Genomic DNA, 19,086 nt, shown 5'->3' on the forward strand with positions numbered 1-19,086 from the left:
AAAGTTTAATGTCCATAAATAAAGTTTTGAATGCTTTAATAAAAAATTCGTGGAAGTTTGTTTTCTTTGTTCTATATTATCTATATAATATATAAATATATAATAAATATATATATATATTTTTTTGCCTCTTGTCTCCCAAAGCCAAAAATATTCACTATCACCATTTACAGAAAAAGTTTGCCCACGCTGCCCTATAGAAATTGTTACATAGTCATGCATACTCAGGAGACACCTACAAGAATATTTGTAATAGCAAATTATTGGAAACGAGCTGTTTCCCCCTAGGAGAATGGATAAACAGTGGTGCGGTAATGTAAGGAATAGTATACAGCAGCAAGAATGGATGGATGGATGAAGGAATGAAACTAGAATAACATATCAACATGGATAAATCTCAAAATACTGAAAGGAGGGGAGAAAGAAAGCCACAGATGAATAAGTACATATAAAACCAGGCAAAATGATGTTGTGAAACAGTAGTGCTTAGGGATGCAGCCAAGTGTAGCAGAGTGTGAAGAAAGGCTGGAAAAGTCAACCCCAGGATCCAGGGCTCCTCTGGGGTAGGGGAAGGAAGGTGAGGAACTGCATTTGAACCACATGACACCTACCCTGGCTTCACTTGTATCCCTGATGTTTCATTTCCTAACAGAGCCATGGGCAACCAGGAGTTAATCATATGTGCAAACTTGCAAAGGCTCCTCATGCTCTCTGAGCCTTAGTCCTTCTCCCCGCTCTGTGGTGAGTAACTGAGATGCTCTCCAAGGGTTGTCCCAGGTGACTCCCTCCTTTCAGGATCAGGTCTAGCTATGGCGACAAAATCAAAACTAGTAGTGGCTTCCCTGGACCCCTTGAGAACCAGGATCCTCAGCATGGGAATAAAAGAGAAATGAGGTTGAGCAAAAATCCTGTGGTCCTGAATTTTAATTTAAGTTTAAGTATGAACTTACAACGTAGTTTGTGTTTTTAGAGATATAAACTTATTGCTAGCTCTGCTCACTGAAAAGACCTGGAAACAATGACCAACCCAGTGGCAGTGAGCACCCTTAGCTCTCGGACTTTGATATCCAAATGTCATTTCACAGCAAAAGGACCCAGGGCTCTTTGGAGAAACATCTGAGTCCAGGAGTTGGGCAGGAAATGTACAAAGATAAACATGGAGCCCCTTGTCATACCAAACAGAGAGGAAGCAATCAGAGGTTTCAGGGTCAAGTCAGGACTCAGGAGCCAGCTTGAAGAGGTTCTGACTGAACAAAGACGGGAATTTGAGCATCAATAACAGTAATAATGTAATGGATTGAAATACTTAAAATATACGGAAATCAATGAGTTCATAATAATAAACTTTTAAAAACTCAGTCAATGCTGGGGAATTCTAAGGCATCAATTCATTATTCTAAGTAAAAATAAAGGCAAAGAGGGCTTCCCTGGTGGCACAGTGGTTAAGAATGCGCCTGCCAACGCAGGGGACACGGGTTCAAGCCCTGGTCCGGGAAGATCCAACGTGCTGCAGAGCAAATAAGCCCATGCACCACAACTACTGAGCCTGCGCTCTAGAGCCCGCGAGCCACAACTACTGAGCCCATGTGCCTAGAGCCCGTGCTCCACAACAAGAGAAGCCACCACAATGAGAAGCCCACGCACTGCAACGAAGAGTAGCCCCTGCTCACCGCAACTAGAGAAAGCCCGCGCGCACAGCAGCAAAGACCCAACACAGCCATAAATAAATAAATACATACATACATTACATACATACATACATACATACATAAATGCAAAGAAGTAAGCATCTATCCCCCCACCTTTTTTTTTGGACGTGCGGCATGTGGGATCTTAGTTCCCCGATCAGGGATTGGACCTGTGCCCCCTGCAGTGGAAGCACGGAGTCTTCACCACTGGACCACCTGGGAGGTCCCTATCCTGCTTTTCTTAAACTATATCACTGGTAGTCAAATAGTAGATGAGGGAAGTTTCTTTGTCTTTAACTTTTTTTCTAATTCATAGATTTATAGGAAGTTGCAAAAATAGTACAGAAAGGTCCCATGTGCCCATGTTTCTCCCGGGGGTAACATCTTGCACAACTATAAAGCAGTATCACAACCAGGACACTGACATTGGTACAATCCATAGACCTTGTTCAGATTACACCAGTTTTCCGTGCTGTCCTGTGTGTGTGTGTGTGTGTGTGTGTGTTTAGTTCCATGCAGTTTTGTCCCAGGTATAGAGCCACACCACCACAGAAAAGTTTCTTTTTATAGAAGTATTCCAGTTGCCAAACAAGGAAGACTAGAATTGGAATATCTCCATTTTGCATGCTCTGATGAAATAATGGATCTAAGTACTGAGTAACAGCCTTAACAGCTATTAATATCCCAAAGGGAGAGAACTCAACATCATGTGCCTCCTGATGAAAGAAGATAGCATCTATGAAGTATTCTTACAACAACAAAAAAAATCATACCCACATCTGAGCAAGCCTCAAAAGCCAACTACCATGTGATATAGCACATTAATGGAATGAAGAACAAAGACTACAAGATCATCTCAATTAATGCATGAAAAGCATTTGACAAAATTCAACATACTTTCATGATAAAAACACTCAACAAACTAGGAATAGAAGGAAACTGTCTCAACATAATAAAAGCCACATATGAAAACACATACACCACAGCTAACGTCATACTCAGTGATGAAAGACTGATTTTTTCCTTTAGAAGAGGCCATGATGCCCACTCTTGCCTCTCCTATTAAACATAGTACTGGTAGTCTTAGCCAGAGCAATTAAGCATAAATCAATCAATCAATCAATCAATCAATAGCATCCAAACTGGAAAGAAGTGAAATTATATCTGTTCTCAGATGACATGATCTTATGTAGAAAACCCTAAAGATGACACACATACACACACCTGTTAGAACTAAAAAATGAATTCAGCCAAGTTGCAGGATACAAAATCAATACACAAAAATCCGTTGCATTTCTATACACGAATAATGAACAATCTGAAGAGAAAATTACAAAAACAGTTCCACTTACAATAGCATCAAAAAGAATAAAATATTTAGGAGTAAACTTAAGCAAGGAGGTGAAGGACGTGTACACCAAAAACTACAAAACATTGCTGAAAGAAATTAAAGGAGAGACAAATTAATGGAAAGACATCCTGTACTCATGAGTTAGAAGACTGAATATCATTAAAATGTCCACACTACCCAAAGCAATCTACTGATTCAATGTAATCCCTATCAAAATCCCAATGGCATATTTGCACAGATGGGAAAAAAATCCTAAAATTTATATGGGATCTCAAGGGACCCCGAATAGCCAGAACAATCTTGAAAAAGAAGAATGACGTTGGAGGCCTCACAATTCCTGATTTCAAAACACATTACATACAGGGCTTGCCTGATGGCACAGTGGTTGAGAATCTGCCTGCCAATGCAGGGGACACGGGTTCGAGCCCTGGTCTGGGAAGATCCCACATGCCGCAGAGCAACTAGGCCCATGAGCCACAACTACTGAGCCTGCGCGTCTGGAGCCTGTGCTCCGCAACAAGAGAGGCCGCGACAGTGAGAGGCCCGCGCCCCGCAATGAAGAGTGGCCCCCGCTCGCCGCAACTAGAGAAAGCCCTCGCACAGAAACGAAGACCAAACACAGCCAAAAATAAATAAATAAATAAATAAAAATTAAAAAAAAAACACACATTACATACAAAGCTACAGTAATCAAAATAGTGTGGTACTGGCATAAAGACAGACATATGGTCCAATGGAACAGAATAGAGAGGCCAGAAATAAACCCTCACGTATGTAGTCAAAAGATCTTCAACAGGATGCCAAGACCACTCAATGGGGAAAGGACAGTCTCCTCAAATGGTACTGGGAAAACTGGATATCCAAATGCAAAAGAACGAAGTTAGACCCTTACCTTACACCATACACAAAACTGAAAACAGAGTAAAGGTTCAAATGTAAGACCTAAAACTAAAAAGCTCCTAGAAGAAAACAGAGAGAAGTTTCATGACATTGGATTTGGCAACAATTTCTTGGATGTAACACCAAAAGCATAGGTAACAAAAGCAAAAGTAGAAAAGGGGACCACAGCAAACTTTAAAACCTGCACATTCAAGGGATGCCCCTTCTCTGCCACTCAGGCAGCCTCACCCACACCCGCCAGGTCCCTACCCCACTGTGAGAGTCCTCGAGCCAGTTTCCCATCCCTCCACCTGCCTCAGCCTCATTCGGAGGCTCCCCAAAGTCAGCGAGCTAAAGGCTGCCCCCGGGAGTCCTAACCTGGAGATTCTCCAGGCACAGGGACTTCTCAGAAGCAAAGTTCTCTCCTGTGACTGAATTTCAGTTATCTCTTTCCTTCCTGGCACAGGTCCGGGCTCACCTCGTTTGGCGACTGGACCCCCACTGGTGCCTTTGCCATCAACGTGGAGATTCCTATTTCCATTTGCCTTTTCACTTTACACACATCAGCTGGGATTGCCCAGTGAACCTGGCTAAAAGCAGAGCTATGGGGCCAAACAAGCAGTTGGGATTTAGCTATGGCTGCAGCTTGGGTCCTGGTGTTGGTGACTGTGATGCTGGACTTGGCCAGAGCAGGCCCTGTCCCCACGTCCAAGCCCACCACAACCAGGAAGGGCTGCCACATGGGCCGGTTCCAATCTCTGTTGCCAAGGGAGCTGGAGGGCTTCAAGAAAGCCAAGGAGTCCTTAGAAGAGTCGTTCTCGCTGAAAACTGGAGCTGCAGCTCTCACCGCTTCCCCAGGGCCCAGGACCTGAGGCAGCCACAGGTGTGGGAGTGCCCTGTGGCCTTGGAGGCGGAGTTAGACCTGACGCTGAAGGTCCTGGGTGCTGTGGCAGACTCGTCCTCGGGGGTCATCCTGGACCAGCCGTTGCACACGCTGCGTCACATCCACTCCGAGCTTCAGGCTTGCATCCCGGCTCGGCCCACAGCAGAATCCCAGCCCCGGACCGCCTCCACCACTGGCTGTGCCGGCTCCAGGAGGCCACAGAGGAGGAGTCCCAAGGCTGTCTCGAGGCCTCTGTCACATTCAACCTCTTCCGCCTCCTCCTAAGGGACCTGAGAATTGTTGCCAGCGGAGACCTGCATATCTGAAAACCTGGACCCAGACCCTACTTATGCACTAAGCCCCAACCAGGCCTTAAGTTATTTCCTCTCACCCTTTATTTACGGAGCTGCAGAAGAAATGTTTATTTTTCTACTTTGTACAACATGTTCAAACAAACAGTAAGAAACTGGAAAAAAAAGAAGAGCCAGCTGCCAATTTTCAGGAGGTTGAGAGAACAGAGGAACATGATAAACAACAGCAGGGGCTGCAATCAGCAAAATTTAGACTCTGGCAAACTAAAGGACAAACAATCCGATTTCTTCAACAAATACATTTCAAGGGAAAAAAAGAGAAAGAGGAAAATGTCCTTCTATAGGGACAGCCTTTAGGATAAATGTGATTTAAAGATCTATCCATTGCAACAACGGGAGACCTTATTTGGGCCCCAACGCAAACACACAGTTTTTTTTTGTTTTTTTTTTTTGCATTACGTGGGCTTCTCACTGCTATGGCCTCTCCCGTTGCGGAGCACAGGCTCTGGACGCGCAGGCCCAGCAGCCATGGCTCACGGGCCTAGCCGCTCCGCAGCATGTGGGATCTTCCCAGACCGGGGCACGAACCCGTGTCCCCTGCATTGGCAGGCGGACTCTCAACCACTGCGCCACCAGGGAAGCCCAATTTTAAAAGTATGCACTTATAAGAGACTGGACCTGTGAACAGTGACTGGATATTGGTTACAATTAAGAAACTGTTATAAAAATTTAGATGTGATCATGGTATTGTTTTAAAAGTCCTTGTCTTTTAGATACAGGTACTGAAATGTTCACAAGTGAAACAGATGTCTGGAATTTGCTTCTAAGAAACTTAGGAGTGGGGGAAGTGGATGGACAGGTACAGAAAAAAGTCAGATTGGCCAGAAGTTGTGAACCGTTGAACTGTTGAAGTCCTGCATTCGATGTACATGAGGCATCATTAGAGTAGTCTCACTTCTTTTGTAAATAAAAAGCTTTCTAAAATGAGCAAATGGAAAAAATGTGGTTTAAGCAAGATAGAAGTTTACTTCTCGCATATAAAACTCTGAAGGTAGGTGGGGCGGGCCAGGTATGATGGTGGCTTCCTAAGCATCAGGGACCCAGCCTCTTCCAGCTACTCACTGCACCCCCCTTCACTTGGCCTCTGCCTCAGAGTCTCACATGGCTGCTCCATTCCAGCCAGAGCAGCCAGGGTGGGAAGAACAAGCTTCTTTCTTTGAAGGACATGTCTCAGAAGCCACACACAGTATCTTTCCATCCTAGGGACCAGACATAACCGTATGACCATGCCCAGCTGCAGGAGAGGCTGGGAAAGGCAGTCTTTATTCTGGATGGCTAGATGTCTAAAATTCAAGGCTTCTATTACCAAGGGAGAAAGGGTGAGCAGAGATTGGGGTCCAATTGGCAATGTCGTGTAGGGTACAGAGCTGGCAGCAAGGCTAATATTAATGTTGTACAACTGGTGGGCCTGAGGATGTCTAAATATGCTTGTCATTTACATATACAAATTAAGCAATCTGCTCAGAGTCTCTGCTCCGCTTTAGATACAGGAGTGAGTGTCTGGCTTCTTTTGCTCTCCCAGGCTGGGTGTTCATCCCTAGGAAGCTGCTGTTCCTGGTAGCCAGGATGGCAGTGCCATTTCCTATGCTGTCACTAAAACCAAACCCAGCACCTGGGCCTTGGTCTGGTCCAAGGCCTGGATATTTGCTCAGTGAATGAGATGGAGAAAACCGTTCAGTCTCTTCCCGGACAGCCGAGTGGCTTCGTGGGGTCCAACCCTGCAGAGTGGTCAGCATGGTGGCACAGACACCCCACCAGTGCATAAAGACAGGATGTCCCAAACCACAGCTGCTCTTATACCACTCTTAAGATTTTTGCAATACATTTTGCTTTTAAGTCAACCTTCATTATTTATTTATTATTTATTTTTATTGAAGTAGAGTTGATTTACAATGTTATGTCATATTAGTTTCATTTTTAAAAACACCTTAAATTGATTTTTAAAGTAATCCCCAATCATTGGAAAAGTAGTATGGCCTGCCCTAAATAGAAGGTAACTGAAAACCTAAGATTCTCAGAGGTTCTCAGCCTGACTCCTGCTTTCTCTTTGTTAAAGACAAACTCGCATTACAGTGACCAGGATCCTCCTTAGGGCATTTAAACGGATCAAAAAAATTTTAAACGGGATTAATTTTTTTCACAACGCCCTTCAATGTTATTTAATTCCTGTCAGTCACCACCAACAATCACTTCTCCTGGAGTCTGCAGTCTCACTCCTAGGAAACATGGCTGAACTCTGAACACCTTGGTTTCCCCACTGGTTAGATGGGGATCAGAACAGGATTTATGTTATCTTCTAGGAGGATTGAGACAATTATATGAGATGACGAACGTAAAGTCTCAGCGTATAAAATGCCTGGCTCACAGTATAAGCACTCAAATGCTGGCTGTTATTATTTGTCAGTTTCATGGAGGAAAAAATGTGAGTCCTGTCACTAAAGAACTAAACATGGCTTGAGCAAAAAAAACAAAAACGAACCAAAAAACACCAAAAAAACCAAGCAACCGGACCTCCCTGGTGGCGCTGTGGTTAAGAATCCACCTGCCTGGTTAAGAATGCAGGGGACACGGGTTCAAGCCTTGGTCCGGGAAGATCCCACACGCCACGGAGCAGCTAGGCCCGTGTGCCACAACTACTGAGCCTGTGCTCTAGAGCCCGTGCTCTGCAACAAAAAAGGCCACCGCAACAAGAAGCCTGCGCACTGCAACGAAGAGTAGCCCTCACTCACCGCAACTAAAGAAAGCCCACGCACAGCAACGAAGACCCAACACAGCCATAAATAAATAAATAAATAAATAATTTTTTCTTGAAGTTAAATTTAAAAAAAAAACCAAAAAACCCCAAGCAACCCAAACTTCAAAGCAGCAGGGAGGAGGGACATAAAACCCCAAACACTTCATTTAACAATGGAAGACACTTTATTTTTTTAAATCATCTCTCAACATTTCAACTCTTGGTAGAAATCAAATGCAAAACATCTGCTTTTTTAAATTAGCGTGTATTTATCTCAGTCACAGCAACCTCATACAATAAGATACACAACGAGGAGGAGCATGGTCATAGCATTTCCTATTCCAGTCCACGAACACAGTATTTCCGTGATGATACACACACTGGCCTTTCTCTTCCAGGACAAGTTAGTTATTCCTATTTTTGTCTGCTGTGTAAGTTACGTGGCATCACGGTTGGTTAAGAGTTAGTGTAGTGCTAGAGCAGTCTGGAAATGGAAAACTAGAAAACTCAGGACTGGGACAGGCACAGACACTTCTGAAACGTGAAAAGGAAGAACATCAGAGATGAATGCCCCAGAATGGGAGGGTCTTAGTAATAAAGTTGGTTGAAATTCAGCTTTATATACACATTGAATATCTACACGTGATCTACTAGATATATAGAAAAAGAGCCATAGATTTTGAAAACCTTAAAATCACACAACTAAGTTGGAAGAACATCAGCAAATTCACAGTGGCCTCAGGATTCAGCCAGATTTAAATTTGCTCAAGAGCTGAATACCTCCTTCTATCAGAATACCCACTGCATGTAAATTCCTACAACATTTTGTACATCACAAACACTTATGGCTAAAATATACTGTTAGTTCACAAGGAAGCAGTTTTATTTTCAAATTCTTGCCCCACTCCTGCTCTGCACCCCAAAAGGAAATCCGGGGTCAGCAATTCACATGAGGAGTTTAAGAGGCCTTCGGGTTTAGAAGCGCTGAGGCTCAGCTAAGAATCTCAGGACACATCTGTCTGATGGGCGCACGCCGGCTCCTGCCCACTTTTAGTGCAAAAAGGTCACAAATGTTGCAGAGGAATCCTGGAAACAGGTGAAGAGAAGAGGACTGAGATAGAGGGGTGGTGGGAATCCCAAACGATTTTCCTTCTGAATTGAGACTCAAGAAGTTTGGAGTGCAAGGTTCACGCTCAGCAAGCGGCAAAGACCAGGCTGGAGATCCACAGGGTGAGGTTCCTGAATTGTCACTAGGTTGTCACAGTCTGCAGGCGCACAGACCTCTCGGCCCGGACTAACCCCCCTAAGTGCACACTGGAGGTAGGTGTTAGAAATTTATTGTAGGGAAGACAGTGGCTCTCCACCAACTCAGGGGACATCGTCTCTGTTCCTCCTCTGCCCCTACAATCTCCACTCTACCCTCGGGCTGTGGCGAGTGGAGGATACAAGATGGAAGGGCATGAGCCCCTCCCTTGGAAGACTAAAGAACCCGGGGCATTTTTATAAATAGCTACATCGTTAATGTTTTAACCACTTTGAAACACACAGCAAGTTGAATATTTATTTAAAAATAAATCTCAAAATATCTATTTACAGTAGAGTAAGAGAGGCATGTGCAAACAACAGGAAGGCGGGAAAAGTCAGTCCCAGTGTGGAAGGTCCACCCTTCAGAGCGCTAGAGCCAACTTCACAAACCCCAAGGCTGAACTGAGCTGTGAAGGCAACAGGATGACATTAAGCGAATCCTGGACTCGGGTCACCTTCGATACGTGGAGAGGCAGGGAAGTTGGGTGGGGGGGCTGCCGCCGGGGATCCTCGTGTCTGGGAAAGGGTGGTGGAGGGATGAGCCAGTGGATGAGGCCCGGTGTGGCAGGAGGGCTCATTTCACAAGCCAACAGGCCTCTAGCTCACCACTCCAGGTGGGCGTTTGGAGGGGACCTGGAGGGCCCTTCCCAGTCCAAGTTGGCTTTGCCGTGGGAGCAGTCGGCATGGCAAGAGTCCCAGAGACAGAAAAATCCTCTTTGAGAGACAAAAACAAAAGAACGGACCAGGGAGTGATTAGCAAAAATGAATCTGAATGCAAGTGCCACCAGTCTCTCTTGCCAGGTGGCAAAGCAGCCATCAGCTGACATATCTGAGTCGATGCGGGAACTCCCAGGTGGGGAAGCCGGACACACGATCCACACCCCCCAACCACGTGGTCAAGCGCAGGCCTCTGCTTCTGAGATCAACGCGTTAACATTTCTTCCCCATGAAACCAGAAAGGTCAGTGGTGTAGCCCTTGTAGCAGGGAGGCGCAAGGTCGAGTCTATCTGTACACGAGATGGGAGAACGGGGCGGACTTGTAGTTCAGCTGGTTGTTGGGCATGAACTTGTGCAGCTCACTCTTCTTGCAGCAGGGGTCGTAATGGTAGGTGCCGAGGCAGGCGTCACAGGAGGCTTTCGAACACTGGGTGCAGGTGTTGGCGGCCCCCGGGCGGTCACAGAAGCCACAGCGGGAGGTGGCTGCAGGGGAGGGCTTCGATTTCGAGTGGAGGTGCAGCGGCCGGTCGAGGCCCTGCGTCTGGCCTGCATACTTCTCCCGCAGAGATGACCCGTGGGCCAGGCTGTCGTGGGCGGAGGCCTTGCTGGGGAAGCCGCCGGGCTTGGAGGCCGGGGAGCAGGCAAGCAGGCTGTCGCAGCGCTGGCAGAGGGAGGAGCTGCAGGACAGACCGCAGTTTTGGCACTTGGAGAGGGCGGACTCTTTGGCGGGGGGCGAGCGCTTGTGGTAGATGGGGTGGGCGTCACTTCTGACCAGCCAGACATCTGGCCGCAGGGCATCCTGCCTCCGGTACGTGGCCCTGGGCTCCGAGTCTGTGTACAGATCCACATCCTCCTGAGCGGAGAAGTACGTGCCACGCAGCAAGCCAAGGCCATTGTTGGGGGAGGAGGATGGCAGGTCATCCGGGCTGCCGTGGGGGGAGCTGGACATGGTCAGGAGCGAGGGCGATGGGCGGATGATCTCGTCCTTGAGGTCGTCCCCCAAGTCTGCTGCCACAGGCTCCTTCCGCAGGCTCAACGAGGTCTTCAGGGGCGGCTTCCGGCTCTCCCAGTAATTGTCATAGGTGTCCACCGACCTTGAGGGCTTGGTCACACGGGGCTTGTAGTAGTCCTTGGCTGCCCGCTCGCTGGCCGACTTCTGGAGCACCACGCGGGCCATGGAGGTTGTCAGGTGCTCCCGGCCCTCGGCCCGCCGCCGTAGGGCATCTGAGCAGCCTCGCACGTCCTCCGCGCTGCTCTTGCGCTCGCTCACCACGTCCAGCTCAGAGTAGCCTTTGTCCTTGACTTGGGAGTGGATTTCCAGCATCTGTTCACACTCCACCTTGGCCAGAAAGAGTTCAAAGGAGACCATCTTCACTTGGAGGGTCTCTACCAGCTCTTTGAGCTTGTACGCAGTCCCCAGCTCGGGCACGTAGCCCATGTAATTCAGGATGGCTCGGATGTCCTCTTCCAGTAATGTGGACTTGACGTAATAAACAAAGGGGCCCGTGTAGGTCTAGGGGAAGGAAGGGGGTAGAAAAAGAGAGGCGGGTTTTTCTCTCTGAGGCACACAACGAACGGCGCCTGCGTCAGAGCGCATCCCATCACGTCTGAACCGGAACACGCCGGGAGAGGAAGGGGGCGTGATCTCCACGGCAGCGTCTCACCGCGGAAGGCAGGGGCTAATGCTTCCCAAGAGCTCCGCGCACGGGTCTGAGGGAAATGACACAGCGCTCCTTTCTGCAGCGGAGGGAACAAAGCCACTAGCTTTCTACATGGGGTGCAGTGGCTCCGCTCCTTGAGGAAGAGCAGGGCAGACATGGGTGAAGAAAGGGGACCGGATTAGAGGCACAACACCCACGAGCAATGAGAATATTCCTTCCTGGCATTTCTGCAAAGGTTTGAAGCGTATGTTAGGCTTAGCCTGACTTGGTGGAAACTCTCCTGGGCCGTCACTGCCTTCGGAATGATTCAGAATTCTGTCTCGAGTTCATCCTCCTCCCTGCTCTCTGCTTTCCTCCGCTTGCGCAGACACCTGCAGCAGCCTCCTAATGGCCTCCCCGGCCGACTCCTGGCCCTCTACAATCTCTCTGCCGTACAGCAACCAGGAGGATTCTTTTCCAATGTAAACCTGATCCCGGCACTGCCTGCTTCCCAGCCCCCTTAGAATAAACTCCAGCCCTCTGCCCTGGGCTCCAAGGCCCTGCACGACCGGGTACTGCCCACCTTTCCAACCTCAGTTTCAGATGGGAGCTGCCAGGGGTGGGGAGCCCGTTAAGAGATGACACCAGGCAGAGGGGCCAGGTGGGCAGCCACGGGGGCAGTTCTGGTTGTTATCTCAAAGGCAGTGGGGAACCCGGGGGGCCCCGCGAGCAGAGGAAGGATGTTGATTAGATGGGCACAAACCCTCTCCGGATGCACTGGAAGGGGCGAGAAGGGAGAAGGGAGACCAGTGTGGAGAGCCCGTCCCCAGACCTTACCTTGATGCTTCTGAATTCCTTCTTCCACGGGTAGAGGAAAAGGTTGACACCCACCGTTTCAAGCACACTGAAGGCACAGTGCAGAGCCCGCAGACTGGAGGAGCTCAGGGAGCGCAGGGAGCTCTCCACCACCTCATAGAACTGGATCAGCCGGAATCGATAAAAGGGATCCACCTTGTGCAGGCTGAGCAGGGTCGAGGCTGCCACCCGCAGGGACTCATCACTGCCAGGCCGCTGCTTGCTGGGGGTGGGGTCCACTTTGCCTTCATGGAACTGCACGTACTTCCGAAATAAGTCATCCTTGTATTTTGCATCCATTGAACTGGGCTTCCCCATCCGATCCGATCCAGGGACGGGGGCTACCTTATCTCCTCCATGGCTTCTGAGTCAGAGGCAGGGACATCGCTAAAAGCACTGGCACGTCGCCTGCCTGGACCAGCAGAGTGTTCTGCAAGAGGAAGAATAAGCAGCACGTCACTCCGTGCAATGGTCCGCGTCCCAGCCTGTAGCTGCTGAGGCCGAACAAAAAACAGAGCTGTCCCGAGCTACATCAGGCACCACCAGCCCCTGGCCCTTTCTGCTCATTCAACACATTTAGTGAAGAGGTACACCATGTTGTCGTGGAAACAAGACAGATAAGGTCCTTGACTTTGCTGAGCTCACAAATGAAAAATATGATTGGGGCACCTAACCTCGTTTCATGGGGATGGGGGATGGTTAAAAAGCCCCTGAGAAAGCGACGGTTAGACCCAAAGGATGAGGCGTCGGCAGGGAGGAAGGCCCTGAGCTAACACTATCAGCACTTACTACATGCCAGGTGCTTACATGGACTAACTCATTCCGTCTTCTTAAACAACTCTAGGAGATAGGCACTGTTGTTATCCCCATTTTACAAATGTGAAAACTGAGACATGGAGACATCAAGAAACTTGCCCAAAGTTACAGGACTATTAAGAAGCAGAGCTGAGATCAGAGCCCAGGCAGGCTGGCTCCCAAGTCCGTCCCCTTAACCACCACACCCTGCTTTCCTGAGGCGGGAAGGAGCCTAGCATGTGAACACAAAGAAGGCTAGTGTGGCTGAAGCAGAGAGGAGGGGAGTCACAGGAGATGAAGCTGCTGGCATAAGCAGGATCCTGACCCCAAGGTCTCAAAGAGCTGTACATTTTATTCAAAGAGCCGAGTGAAGCCCTTGAACAGTTCAAAGCAAGGGGGAGAGGGACACGATCATATGTGCAATTTTTTAAAAAGACCCCTTTGGCTGCTGAGTCCTGGAGAGTGCCTTTATCCATCTTTGGTTTTTTTGTTTGTCTGTTTTTTGGGGCCGCGCCACGTGTGGGATCTTAATTCCCAGACCAGGGATCGAACCCATGCCCCCTGCAGTGGAAGCGTGGAATCCTAACCATGGACCGCCAGGGAATTCCATATCCGACTTTTACAGTCCGCTGTTGGGAGAGGAAAGGACATTCTGAGCTGGGACACACAGGATTTATACACTCTTGCTGTCTCCTTGGCCACTTGTTAGTAGAACATGTACAGATCCATCAGTATTCTTGGTGTTACGATGCTGGGAGCAAATCTGGATTCACGGAGGGACCTGCCAGGCCAGGTGAGGCAACACAGCATCGGGGTTACAAACAGATTGCAAAGCTGGACTGCCTGGGTGTGAACCCTGGATCTGCTTTTCTAGGTTACTTGGGCTAACTACTCAACCTGGGCCTCAGTTTTCTCAACTGAAAAAGGGGGTTAATAATAGCACTTACAGTCCAGAGTTGGTGGAAGGATCATATGCAATCAGTATAGAAAGCTCTTCAGAATGCCAGCTCAAAGTAAGCCCTTGATACACACAAGCAGACATTTCTGGTGTCTGAAGGTGCTACAAGGATGCTTGTAAGATCAGAGTGATGCAAAAATCTCCGACTGGGGAGTGGACATGCATTTTCACACTCGCCTGTCCTACCTTTCCTGACCACAAGCTCATGGGTGCAGGGATTGCGACCAAATGACTCAGTAAGGGTCACAGTGCCAGAGCAGGTTACGTGCTTCATAAACACCTGCTGCCTGAGTGAAGGGTGGGGTCCTGCTGGCTGTGGGAAATGATGAGGGACCAAAAAGAAGCTGCAGTGGGATGGGACGGACCTGTGGAGTCCTTTAGCAGATCTGAGTTCAGCTCAGAAGTTCTAAGGGCCTACGAGCCTGGCAACTATCAGGAAGTCAATAAAATCACCCATGTCTCAATGAGCCACTCCTCTGGCTTCTCCACAGTTTTGGGGAGACACCCAGGGGTCTTAACTGTGGGGTGAGGGGTAAGACATGCAGGAGAATTAGGGACACAAAGAGGTCACCTTCTCCCACCCACTGCCCTGCCACGGAAGCCCAAGGCTTCAGGAACAAATAGAATAGGCCTGAGGAGCACACAAGGCAAACAAATCCATGTGGGGTCAAATTTTACCTCTTGACCAACGTCTCTGTGGTCCTCAGAGCAGTCTTTCCCTTCCCTCTTAAGGTCCACCCACAAGGACCCTTCTGTCTGCTCCTCAAACACATCAAGCCCATTTCTACCTCAAGACCTTTTTTTTTTTTAAGGCCAGGTAACCCTTTTTTTTTTTTTTTTAATTCATTTATTTATTTTTGGCTGCATTGGGTCTTCGTTGTTGGGTCTTCGTTGCTGCGCATGAGCTTCCTCTAGTTGCAGCGAGCGGGGACTACTCTTCGATGCGTTGTGCGGTTTTCTCATCACGGTGGCTTCTCGTTGCAAAGCTCGGGCTCTAGGTGCGCGGGCTTCAGTAGTTGTGGCACGTGGGCTCAGAAGTTGTGGCGCGCAGGCTCTAGAGCGCAGGCTCTAGAGCGCAGGCTCAGTAGTTGTGGCGCACGGGCTTAGTTGCTCTGCAGCATGTGGGATCTTCCCAGACCAGGGCTCGAACCCGTGTCCCCTGCATTGGCAGATGGATTCTCAACCACTGCGCCACCAGGGAAGTACGTACCTCAGGACCTCTGCACATGTTGTTCCTTCTGCATGTTCTTCCTTTGATTCCTCCTGTCGCTGGCTCACTCTCATCATTCAGGTCTCAGCTCAAATGTCATCCCTCCGAGGCTCTCCCTGACAACCTCAGCTCAGTAAATCCCACTTGCCCTGGCCCTCATTATTGCGTTACCCTGGGGTAATCACCATTTGAAATTACCAACTTTATTCATTTACTAGCTTCCTCTCTTTGTCTCCCGCCAATACCCAGTAAGCTCCACAAAGGCAAGGACGGTGTCTGTTTTGTTCACCATGATGCCTAACACAGCTCCTGGCACACAGTAGGTGTTTGATAAAACAGGCGAAATGATGCTTTAGTTTCTCATTTAGCTCTCCCCAGAATTCTGGGAGACCAGCGGGAGCGAGAAGAAACCGAGGCTCCACGACATGACGTGCTCTCTATAGCTCAGTGTTAGGAAAAGGTGGATCCCAGATTCCACTGGCCTTATGACTTGAAACCTGTGTACCTCCCACCACCCCATGATTCCTGAGCTCAACAAGTATGCAGCACCTACCCTATGCCGGGCCCTAGGCTGGGTGCAGTGGGGGGAATGTGGGGTGTGTAGGGGACAGCAGGGAACAGAAGTTGAGAAGATAAAGCTCTGCCCTGAATTCTACTTGAAAGGGCTTACTGCCCAGTATCAAAGTATGTATGTTCTCTTAAAAAATAAAATTGTATTACAACCTGAGAGAAGACATCACTGTCCTTGCTAAAAAAAACCCATATACAGGGCCTCCCTGGTGGCGCAGTGGTTGAGAGTCCGCCTGCCGATGCAGGGGATACGGGTTCGTGCCCCGGTCTGGGAGGATCCCATATGCCGCGGAGCGGCTGGGCCCGTGAGCCATGGCTGCTGAGCCTGCGCGTCCGGAGCCTGTGCTCCGCAACGGGAGAGGCCACAACAGTGAGAGGCCCGCATACCACAAAAAAAAAAAAAAAAAAAAAAAAAAAAAAAAAAAAAAAAAACCCATATACATATACCATTTTTTATTTATCCAAAAGAAGCTTTCATCCAGCCTCTGGCCCCAGGGACGGTTTTTTAGTACACCTGAGAACAATTTAAACAGAGGGACATCAAGTCTCCAAAACACTGCTGTGATTTTTCTCCAAGGAAGTCAGCCTTCAGCCAATAGAGACTGATTTTTTTTTTTTTTTTTTTTTTTTGGTGGTATGTGGGCCTCTCACTGTTGTGGCCTCTTCCCATTGCGGAGCACAGGCTCCGGACGCGCAGGCTCAGTGGCCATGGCTCACGGGCCCAGCCGCTCTGCGGCATGTGGGATCTTCCCGGACCGGGGCACAAACACGTGTCCCCTGCATCGGCAGGCGGACTCTCAACCACTGCACCACCAGGGAAGCCCTGATTTTTTTTTTTTTTTTTTAAACAAAGTCAGCCTCGCTCAAGCTCAGTGTCTGCTGCTCTGTAATCACACCACATTCCACACCCTTGTTTATGGCTGGCAGATAAACAAGGAAAAGGGATCCAAATAGCCCAGTTAGTATTCAGAGTCCCAAAGTCAAGGATAGGAAACCCATCTAAGAAAAATCTTGAACCAATATAGGTAGGTGAGGAAACAAGGTGAAAGAAAATGAATGCTAAAAGATAATTAAGGCAAGGAGAGAAGGAAACTAACAATTATTGAAGTCCTACTATGTGCTAAGCATTGGGCTTTCCACTTTAACTGCATCACCCAGTTTAATCCTCACAAGTCTATGAGGAAACAAACCAAGGCTCAGCCATTAAACAACCTGCCCAACACAGCTTGAATGGGTCAGAGCTGGAATCTGAACTTGGGTTGACCCGCCCTGCAGCCTGTGCTTTTTCTCATTTATCTCACTCATTTATTGTTACCATTAGTACCATTCACCAAGGGATTAGTACATAAGGGCCCTTTTCTAAGTGCTCCGTGAAAATCAATGAAATCCACACGACAACCCCAGGGTTAAAAAAAGAAAAAACTGAGGCTCAGAGGGGCCAAGCCGCTTGCCCTAAATCACAAGGCTAGGAAGAAGTGGCTCTGAGATCTGAACCTAGGTCTGAGGCCAAAACCCTGACTCAAGCTCTGAGCTGTGCTGCTTTTAGGCAAAGCTGTCCTGCTGCTGGACAGCTCTTCTTGAAAGGGCTCAACTAAGTCAGAACGCACTATGGCAGGGCCAGCAGAGTTGAGTTCTAAAAATTCCTGTAGTAGCAAAATTCACATCTTCTCACATAGAATGGGGCTGGAAGAGCCACAAATCTATTTATGACGTAAGCTCAAGGGCCAAGAGGAGAGGCGACCAGAGCCGGGCCAGTGGTAGAGCAGCTGACATCATCCCTCCTGAATTCATTCCTGAGAATACAGGCTGCATTGTAGCTGGTGTCTCTTCTGAGCATAGAGCCAGCAATTTATTCCTAGCACTCTGCAAAAACAACAAAAAACACACTCTCTGCAAAAACAGCGTGGTTACAGGAGACCAAGACAGCCCGGTGACAGAAGCCGTTAATTTCTCCAAGCAACCCAAGGATTGGAACGCCAAGACGTGCCAGTGTGGCGGAAAGAAAAAAAAAATGGCACCGTGAACGTCCCTAACAGAATCAGACGGGTGCCCAGAGCCAACAGGCCTGGTCAGCACTTCCTGCACCCATAATCTGGGCCCCCTTTGAAAAGCAAAGCAATGAAGAGAGAGAGATTGCAGTCAGGGAGGTGGTGGCTTTTTAATTACTGTTTTTTAAACATCTCAAAGGAAAGCTATATCTGTTTAAAACCTCACTAAACGGAATTGAAATGATTCTGGATGGCAAGGCATGAGCTTGGCTTTACCTCAGCTGGCCCATTCAAGCAGAAACATTCCCCAAGCAGCATTTGAAGGCGCCCCCTCCCTGCACAGACAGAAGCTATTTTGGGCCCGGCATCGCCCCAGTCCACAGGTTTATGTATCCCTGGTCTAGCTTCAAGCGGCTCAGAGTTTCCCTGGCCTCCAAACAGCAGCAAGGGGAGCGCAGAACAACCCCCTCCACCTCCGCACCCCACTTCTCTGCATTCATCCCCAGCCCGCGGCCCCTGAGACACATCCTAGGCAACCTTCCACTGGCTGTGAAGCGCCAAAGGGTACCCACACCCCAACCCAGTTCCAGAGAGATTCAGAGAGAGGGTTTCCAAACCTCTGAAAATAACCTCAGCGATGCTGAAATTGGGCTTCCCCAGTGGCAGCTGCGACTCGCAGAGGGACTCTGAAGCAAGGAGGTTCCCCTCCCTGCAGGGGACAGAAGCTGGCGACTGCTATTCCCAGCTCGATAATTCCAACAACCTCTGAGTGCGACATCAGTTGTGAAAAACACCCTGGTCCCAAACTCGGGCCCTCCCCACAGGTCCATGAATGAATTAACAGCAGCTATCATTTATTGGACGCCTGCTGTATGCCAGAGACTGTGCTTCGCATGCATCTCACTTCATCCCCACCACGGCCCTAGTAGGCAGGTTCACTCCCCATTTAACTGACCAGGCAACTGAGGCTCAGAGACGAAGTGACTTGCCCAAGGTCACACAGTGAGTACAAACCCCAGTATGCCGCCAGAGCGTGAGCTGGGGACCACTGCGCGGTAACTGCCTCACGGTGGAATCGGGGTGTTCTCCTGCCGTGTTAGTCGCTGTAGAGGGGGTGTTCCTCCTGAGCTGCAGTGAGCCAC

The 19,086-nt window shown here is 48.7% G+C and overlaps 2 protein-coding genes across 2 annotated transcripts; one reads left to right on the forward strand and one right to left on the reverse strand.

The window, feature by feature from the left end:
* Positions 1–4,553: 4,553 nt before the first annotated feature.
* On the forward strand, positions 4,554–5,127 carry LOC307063132 (interferon lambda-1-like; the record flags this gene model as incomplete). The annotated part of the gene is given in 3 exon segments (XM_079719109.1): positions 4,554–4,737; positions 4,740–4,979; positions 4,982–5,127. Coding segments are annotated over 3 exon segments (570 nt in total).
* A 4,326-nt stretch (positions 5,128–9,453) lies between these two features.
* On the reverse strand, positions 9,454–12,741 carry SPATA2 (spermatogenesis associated 2; the record flags this gene model as incomplete). The annotated part of the gene is made up of 2 exons (XM_079719982.1): positions 9,454–11,441; positions 12,406–12,741. The coding sequence occupies 2 exons, from the start codon at positions 12,739–12,741 to the stop codon at positions 10,215–10,217; spliced, it is 1,563 nt and encodes a 520-aa protein (XP_079576108.1). The 3' UTR covers positions 9,454–10,214.
* Between the last annotated feature and the right edge of the window lie 6,345 nt (positions 12,742–19,086).

This window comes from Hyperoodon ampullatus (assembly GCF_949752795.1).
Source record: "Hyperoodon ampullatus genome assembly, chromosome: 14".
Classification (NCBI taxonomy): Eukaryota; Metazoa; Chordata; class Mammalia; order Artiodactyla; family Ziphiidae; genus Hyperoodon; species Hyperoodon ampullatus.